We start from the raw sequence: 8,709 nt of genomic DNA, 5'->3' as shown, positions 1-8,709 counted from the left end.
CCACCGCCAATAAAGTGAGCACTGTTCTTGAGGAAGTTTTCCTGACCTCTGTTTTTTCTGCCCTTGTTTAAGTAAGAAGGGGCTGGTGCTTGTGCTGCTGTGCAGCCCCCTCCCTCCCTGCAGCACAGAGACTGCTCTGGCGCGGAGCAGCTCCTCACACCCCTCCTGCAAACACCTGGCTCTAAACTCGAGCTCTTGAACTCCTGGCCCTAAACCCGAGCTCTTGCAGGCATTTAGTTGCAGCAATTATCAGGAGTAGGGTGACAGCATAGAGAGAGAGTTCGGACAGTAAGTACCTGTAAAATCCTATTTTCCTGGAGGGCTTGTGCCGGGGACAAACCCTCGACAGGGACACAGTGTTGTGTCTGTGAAGGCAATGAAGCCTGGGGAAAGCTGCTCCTTTAGAGACAAGCCCTCGCTTGCGTTTGCAGGTGGGCACTACCACGGCTTTACACGTGGGTGAGATGCTTTTCTGTCGGTGGCGGCAGGTAAACGCACCGGTCTTAGATTCAGAAGAAGGGTCTTGCTCCTCAGCACGTTCAAACACTGCGGCTGGAGTCGAACACATCCGAGCTTTGTCTGTCACCATCCATAAGTTTGATGAAACTATTTCCCCGCTGCGTTGGATTTCCCGTAGCAGACGCCTCGGCATTGCTGTTTAGGGCCGAGCTGCAGCGTGCCACGGCGCAGGGGCATGCCTGGCACCAGCGCAGAGGTAATGCACGTCTAAAACTACCCAGGTTTAGTGCTAAGAAATATTTATTTAAAAAAATGAAGACATCATAGATGACGCTAGTCACAGCAAATGATCATTCATCACATTTGTTCTTGAACAATAAATTATGACGTGGAGCGTTGTGCCCTTTTGGAAGAGGTCACCGTGGATGTATGCACCGGGGAGGATACGGGTACAAATGTTTTCCAGCCCCTCAGCTTCAGAACAGTGACTTTTCAAGCAAAAAAGGTGCCCCACTTGGGTGAGTCCTGCACCCCCCACCCTCTGGGCTCATGGTAGATGGGCCAGCGTGGGAGAGAGGAGCCGGTGAGCACGTGGAGACGAGACCGGAAAACGCACGGGAACACACAAAACACGAGATATAAATATTACTTCATGGTCACAGAGGTATAAGTAAACTAAACTCTAAACTCCAACATACAGTTTGCTTTTCTTTTTTTTTTGTATATTCAGATGGTTCGTCACATTTTTTTGAAACATATGTTACCAAGTATACAGCAAGGTTTAGAATTTTTGTAAAAAAACTAAGTTAGAATCAATTTTACTTGGTTAATGAGGAAAGAAAGTCTATGATCAACTGGTGTGGTACAGTTACAATATTTGGTCTCTGAATTTTTTTTCTTTTTAAAACATGAGTTTCACAGTATCAAAAGTGCTTATTTAAAAGAAATGTAGTGTAAAAACAGCGATTAAAATTGTTGCATTTTTTGATTATGAATAATTTAGTGGATGTAAAACAGGTTACTGCAGCATTTTAAAAACATTGAACAGTGCTCAGTTTACATAATTTTTTTTTCTCTTCATAACAATAAATATAAATAAATTTACAAATAGTAATACTGCCTAGCACAAGAATAGACAGAAGCACAATACACAAGGCTATAAACAAGTCTAATTTTTCTTTTAAATCCTAAAAATAGGCATAACTAAATTCTAGCCAGTGATCAGTTTAATAATTCAGTAGTAGTACCACTTCCTTCATGGGCTAAGAATTTTGTTTTTAAACCTAGCTGTAACAGTTTTCTGCTAGTGGGTCGATTCTTCATTTTTTAACATTTTTGCTCCTTTCTTCCTACCTCAGAACAATAAATTAACAGCAGTTACATCAGGAAAGCATTAGCGGTGCAAGTGCCTCCAAGAAACCACACGGGGACTTTGTTCGATGGCGACAGTTATTTGGCAATTTAAGGAAAAAAACAAAAAGATACACGTGGTGCATGATCAACCATTTTGGACTCCAACTTGATGCTGACCAGCCCTTTGTCTTGTGTTTGCTTCTGTGTAGGTGGTGACCAGCCAGCACCCACATATAAGTCCAGATCACAGCCTCGGTGATTTGCATTTACCTTAACCAGACTATTTTTAGCTCAGTTACATCCCAGTGAAAGTTTCTGCTGAGCGATGCTTTCCAGGTCCTTCTTAAAAGCTCACCAGTCCTGCAACACAAGTCTCTGTGCCCCTTCGTCAGTCTTGCCACGGGCAAAAGCGGTTCTACTAGTACCGGTTTGATTTATTTTGGCATCGTGGTAAACAGCCGTCGCACTCCAAGCGTCTGCAGGAGGAGCTCGTTTATTGCTGTCGGGTCAGATTGTAACGGTTTGGAGAAACTTGAGTCAGGACGGTGCAAAACTCAGAGCAGAGCGATGGGTTTGTTGCCTTGGGGGTTCATGTACTGAGCTGCCGCCACGTTGTCCAGGGTGGTGTAGGTGGTGTAAAGGCCGGTGACCTGCAAGTCTGAGAAGGAGTGGTCGCTGCTGCTGGAGACGGGGGTGAGGCCAGGGGTGCCCAGGTCACAGTCTGAGAGGTGGAGCGGGGAGTTGCTGAAGGCACCCAGGGTATCAAGGCTGAAGCTGTCGTCTTTCATCTCCTCCCATATGTTACCTTTAAAAGATTAAATTCTGGTCACAGCAACACATCCAACCCACCCGGGTGCTGTGTGTAGGAGTGGTCTGTAGCGAAAGGGTTTTACCCGCAATTTAGCACCAGGAATAGGGTGACAGCGTGGAGAAAGAGTTAGAAAGGAATTTGAAAGCAATCAGGGCTGATGTGGATCGTACCAGTTGTAGCACCAAGGCAGCAAATGTGTTTGTTCTCCCCAGTCCTCTGGTTCCAGCAAGAGATCAGACCTTTCTGGGCAGCATCTATCTACTGTGTGCTGACCAGAACCTTGGGGGCCACACAAGGCATCACCTTGAGCCAGGGAAATTCTCTGTTCATGGAAGGGAAAACCAAGGCACCAGCAGAGCTGTGGTTTCCCCTGGGCAGAGAGGTGTGGTGTCCCCCATCCGGCTGGTTGGACATCCCTGCCTGCATCTACTGCAGCCCCTGCGCTCAAACCGTGAAGGTGGTTTGCTGTTCCCTCTAGCACAGGGCAGAAATGCACCAAGGCAGGCCAGGGAAGTCACACGGAACCAACCAGCACCCAGAACAAGTTTTTAACTCAGTTACAGCCCAGCCCAGAGCACCCTGCTGAGGACCCTGGTTCTATACTCAACAGCTACGTAACCACGTAATCCGTGCCCTTCCCTCTTCCAGCCTCCTTCTCCCGTACCTTGCAATGCAAAATCCATAATGCTTGGGTCGAGAGCATCCACCTCCGTGTTCATGTCCCCTGTCACGTTCAGGAAGTCCGGAGGCGCGCGTCCCACGGGGTGGTGGGGCAGAGGGCTGTGGCTTATGTCAGGCAGAGTATGAAGAGGAGGCGTTTGCGCAGGTGCCGGTGAGTCCGGGGCGATGCGAGCCTGGGTCTGGATTTGGTGGTGGAGGGGGATGGACTGCAGCGAGAGGGTCATGATGGGCTGAGGCTGCAGCTGGGAGATGGAGATTCGGCCTTGGGCTGCTGCCATGTGGTTCAGGGTGGAGACCTCCGGCTCTGCATGTTTGCCCGGCCGCCTGCAGCTCTCGGGTCTGTCGGTGATCAGCTTGTCCAGCTCCTCTGCACAAGTGATACCCATTCCCAAGGAAGAAAAGAGACAGTTTATCCCATTTGTTCAAGCATTTCACACCAAAACCCCTCACTCTGCATTAAAATGTAACAGTATAAATACGAATGCTGGAGGCAGCACGACTCCTCGAAAGGCCTTGGATGTGCTAGAGAGTGTGGGGGATAAAAAGACAACCCGTTGTGAAGCTGGAGACTGTTTTGCACTGAGAGCCTCCAAAAATAGCTGTCAGTTCCATACAACCTTGGGGCAGCAGCAATGACTTCATCCAGTGCAGAGGATGGGGTATTCCGCCCGAACAGCTCAGAGGAGGAGAAGGCCACTGGAAGGCGTGAGAGCTCTGTACCAACCAGCTCTTCTCCATATAACTAATTTCTTAAAATTCATGTATTCTTAGCCAAATAGCCATTTTTCCCCCTTACCTCTCATACCTGTAGCAAAAGCGTGATATAAGCCCTACCTGGGTTAGCCATGCTCCTGTGAATAGCAGCTAAGTCCTTCCGCTTCCACTTCTGCATCTCCTCTTCCATCTTGTCGATTTTGGCAGGATTGAGAGCCCACAGGCATCCTTTGCGGGAGGTGCCACTCACCTTGTTCTCCACCTTCTCAAAACACTTGTTCAGAGACAGGTTGTGGCGCACGGAGTTCTTCCAGCCGTCAGGGGCTGTCTGAAAGACGCAGGAGGATGTCAGCGAAATAAGCCGCGAAAAAACGTATTTGTGAGGTTGTACTTCCACCCTTCGGGTGTACACGTACCTTGAAGTAGGGGAAGTGCTCCTTCATGAAGCTGTAGATCTCGCTCACAGGGAGACTGCCTGTTTTGCTGTTCTTCAGTGCCATTGCAATCAAACAACTAGAGGACAGAGAAATACAGGAAATGTTGGCAGACTGCATATATCTCGTCACCATATTTCCTCCCAGTCTAGCAACCTCAGACCCATCTCTTAAGACACACGCAGCTGGCTGATCACGGGCTTGCTGTTCTCAAGCGTTCAGAAGTCACCCTACAATCCTGAAGTTTTTACTTCTCTGTTGATGTCCAAGAACTTCCCTGCTGCCCCTCAGAGGCGGCTTCCACAGAACTCCTGGGCAGACGACAGGTTTTTTGTTGCCTTCAGAAGCAATCAAACCCTCTCATGCTACCACATGTACAGCATTACAGTCAGTCCAGTGCAGGCTGCTGGCAACATGCTGTTCTGCTCCCTGCTCACCTGTAAGAATAGATGGGCTTGGGGTAATGCTTTGGATGCAGTTCTTGGGCAGAGTGAGGAGCCAGGCGTGGCTGAGAATAGTGTGGCTGCGTCCCGTAGGATGTGTTGTAGATTGCCGCTGGGTTGCACTGTGTGCCGAAGGAAAAGGAGGAAAATTACAGGGGCAGAATGTTCACAGTGTGTAGGTTTAGGGATAGTTTTTGTTTTTCTTTTAAGAGAGTTCTAGATATGATCTTGGTGGGTACCTCAAGACACAGATGGCAAGCAAGTGACAGTACCTGTTGTGTGTTCTGTGCGAGGGCAAACACTTGCTGCGAATGAGGAGGAGGAAAGAGTTGTTGCTGTGTTTGTAAACCAGGAGATGGCTGCCCACCTACAGCATACTGGCTCAGCTGCCGAGATAAAGACAACAGATGAGTCAGTCTTGAAATTACCAACATCTTTTCCTAAGAAGTGTTGCAACAATAAGCCGCCGAGGCCCGCTCTTACATTCGCGCCATGTGTTGAAATAGAATTCAGTCCCAAGATTCCCTGTGGCAGGCTGGCCTGGACATGAATCATTGCTCCAGGTGCTCCTGTCGAGTGCATGTTGCTCGCCACAGGACCTGTTTCAGAGGAAGCAAAGGCAATGAAGGTTTGCGCGAAGGTACGCTTCAGAAAAGAGAGCTGACGTTTATTTTTGATAGAGGCAGTCAAACACAGCTAGGCTCTGGAGTGGATAATCACACCTCTCTGTGGCTTTCCATCCCAAAAGAACTCAGAGCATTTCACAAATTGCAAAGATGACTTTTAGCTGCTTCTAAAAGTTGTTATGCAGGGAATGAAAGATGACAGCTGTTTAACAGTCCGTGGTGGCGTTACAGACAGAGTATCTTACAAAAGGAAAAAAAACCCCAACCAAGGCATTCAGCACTATTTGTACTCCAGAAGCATTTCTGCTCTAAAGCAAGCAAGACAACGCGCTGAGCTCTCTCAGCAGAATGCCTCAGGGAACCAGTGTGTTTACCTAAAGGATGTTCACAAAGGAGAGAAAAGGTTTTCGATGAACACATAATGTAAGTCTGTATGAAGCAAACAGGTATGGGGTAAATAAGATACTCTTACTTTTATCAGTGTTGAAACAAGTAAGAGAGACTAATTACCTAATTTCCAAGCTGTTGAAAACCTCCAAAACGCAAGTCTTAAATACCCTGGCCCAAGTTCATGCCACGAGGCACCAGCACCTACACTAAGCAGAAATGCCAATGGGATCCTAAGACATCTGTTGTCACTGCTGAGGCTCTCTGCCTCTCAAAATGAATGATACATTTCAGCACTGGCCTTGTCAGAAGACGCCAGGCTCCAGGTCTTCTCACAAGGAGCAAAATGTAACGCGCTTAAACAGAATCTACTAATAGGAAAGCAAACGGAGTCTACTAATAGGAAGGCTAGCCTGTGGAGGGGAAGAAAGGAGGCTGTATTAGTAGGCTGTGTTGTTTAAAAAGCAGTTATTTAACATCCTAACAGTTTACCTGTCTGTTGCAGCATTGCATTCTGGGCATCGAGGCTAAAATCCATTCTTCCACTGGCCATCTGTTGTAACCGAGGAACATCAACAGATGTCAGCCACGACAAGGACTGTAAGTCACTGGGGAGGTCATCTTCACTCAGCTGGGAGGGGTCAGAAGCCAAGAGTCTGCAAAACAAAGCAAAAGGTTAGCAGAGAGCAGAGATGCTGCTACACCGTCCCGGGTAAGAAGGGGGAGGACTGGGATGCCAAAGCTCACGTAGTTCACAGAGGAAAAGGCATTTGCAAACTTCAGACGTGACGTTTGGTTTGGCAGCTGGCTGGTTACTGCCACCCCTTACCCACCCACATGCTCCTTCATGCAATTTGGAACACTTTGTTTAAGAAAACTGCTTGTGAGGTGTTTGGAGGGGAAGAAGCCATAAGAACCCAGTAGAGAAACTGCCTAGAAACAAAACCAGAGCTGACTCATTATTTTCACATTTGTCAGAAACACGCACTTGTTTGGCTTTGATGTCAAAGAAATCCATCAGGACTTTCCAATCTGACCATTTTGCATTAACATTGAAATTGTGCCTATCTCCTTGTAGACCTGTGTGTGCCACTGCCTCGAGCACCCGGAGAGGGCTTCTCCCGGCCACTGCACCCCGCCGGGGAGGACGGATCAGCGGAGAGCTGCTGCATAGACAAAACTTTACAGAACGATCTCTTCCATTCAGGTACATGAAAGCTGTTGATACTTAACAAGGAACCATGAAGCACATGAAACAATTTCTGAGGCAGTTTTTGACATCAGAATGGAAAGCTAATGACTGAATGCACAACAACACCCAGCTTGCCTTTAGCTGACAAAACCGAGACGTAGCAATGACAGGCTGCTTTTGGTTTAAAGCCCCATTTTTTACACATTCTGTATGCTCCGTCCCACCCGTTTTGTTTTGCTTCTGACAGAGCGCGTGGTACAAAACTGAAATATTAGAATACACTTACAGTACTTGAAAAATTCCTGTGTGGTCCAAACTCCAGTTAAAGTCAATAAAAGAACTGTCACAAATGAAGGGCTAAGCTGCTTTACATATATTAAATGGTATTACATACGTTAAATAGTATTACAGAAGTTACAGATATCTGGAAGAGCAAAACAGTGATTGGAACATGTCAGGAAGTTATCGTTAAATACCCAGGATAAACCTGAAGAGCTACAGGTCCAGGAAAACATCTTTCTCTTTCAGAATAACGTAGTTTAGTTGGATGTAGTTGATTTAGGTTTCAAAACAAAGGCTTTAAAAGCTCTCTCATGGATGTGTTACGGCCAGCTGTGTGGTACTAATGTGTGAGGGGTTTTTGCCAAGTGACAATGCAGAAGCCTTAAACAAATCTGTTCTCTTGCTGAAGCATCTCTTATGTTCTACACGACTCTGAATCGGCTTAAAAGAAAAGGCAGAGCTCCAGTGTCTGGCTGCCCAGCAGCTTCCCGCTCCTCTAGTGATGATTTCCAGAAACACATATCAAAGTTCCCTAAACTATTATCTGGGAGATCTGTAAGGCAGAAGGCAATTTATTTGTTTGTAAAAAGACTTTGAAAAGAAGAAAAGAAAACAAGCAAACACCAGCTGACCAGAAGCCAAAAGCTCAAATCCTGGCCAAAAAAGCATCTTCAAACTTCTCCCCCAGCCTACCCTGTTTTCTTTCTCCTACTGTAGTTATAGTGCGATAATTAGCATTGCCATGGTTACCGCTGTTCAGTTATTTTGTGAGGCCTGGGACTTAAATACATAAAAAGACTATCAGGTGACGGCTCTGCAGGCCCGGAGATTGGCTGGATTGGAAGTAAACAAGAGCATTAAATGATTTGAAAACTGGGCAGGCTCATGTCGTTTGCAACAGTTGGGCCCTTCATGGGAAGCCGATAACCCATTGTGCGGCCAACGACCGCTGCCCGGTGGCACGTGGCCTCGATTGTTTTTGAGATTCTTGCTTAATTGTTTCCCCCCCCACCACCGCCCCCTCCCTTCTTCCTTTTTACAAAACTTCACATTAATCTGGCTGAATGACAGCCGACACACAACACACATCCACATGCCATCTGGCACCCCCGGGTCCTGCCAGTCCCTCCCCAGACAAGTCAGCTCCTGCAACAAACGAGGGGTCAGATGGGCGGCGAGGGTCAGCACCCACCGCACACGCCTCCTGTCATGCCCTGAATCCCCCCATGGGGGGACTGGCAGCATCTCTGCGACCAAGGACTGCCCGAGTCACGGCAGCCTCCCTGGGTTCAGCTTTTTTTTGAAAATGAAGGGCTCTGCTTCGCCC

The 8,709-nt window shown here is 47.5% G+C and overlaps 1 protein-coding gene across 1 annotated transcript in view; it reads right to left on the bottom strand.

The window, feature by feature from the left end:
- Positions 1-2,286: 2,286 nt before the first annotated feature.
- Positions 2,287-8,709, bottom strand: part of FOXN4 (forkhead box N4) — a 14,326-nt gene continuing 7,903 nt past the window's right edge. The window contains exons 2-9 of the mRNA XM_009876922.1: positions 6,401-6,564; positions 5,379-5,494; positions 5,168-5,281; positions 4,890-5,017; positions 4,435-4,531; positions 4,139-4,346; positions 3,288-3,671; positions 2,287-2,617 (exon numbers count right to left, since the gene is read on the bottom strand). Coding sequence (XP_009875224.1) covers positions 2,367-2,617; positions 3,288-3,671; positions 4,139-4,346; positions 4,435-4,531; positions 4,890-5,017; positions 5,168-5,281; positions 5,379-5,494; positions 6,401-6,564 — 1,462 coding nt within the window. The 3' untranslated portion in view covers positions 2,287-2,366. The remainder of the gene's footprint in view (positions 2,618-3,287; positions 3,672-4,138; positions 4,347-4,434; positions 4,532-4,889; positions 5,018-5,167; positions 5,282-5,378; positions 5,495-6,400; positions 6,565-8,709) is intronic.

The sequence above is a fragment of the Apaloderma vittatum genome, unplaced genomic scaffold (assembly GCF_000703405.1).
Source record: "Apaloderma vittatum isolate BGI_N311 unplaced genomic scaffold, ASM70340v1 scaffold27659, whole genome shotgun sequence".
NCBI lineage: Eukaryota > Metazoa > Chordata > Aves > Trogoniformes > Trogonidae > Apaloderma > Apaloderma vittatum.
Note: the sequence above shows the minus strand (reverse complement) of the source record. Positions and strands in the feature narration are given on the sequence as shown.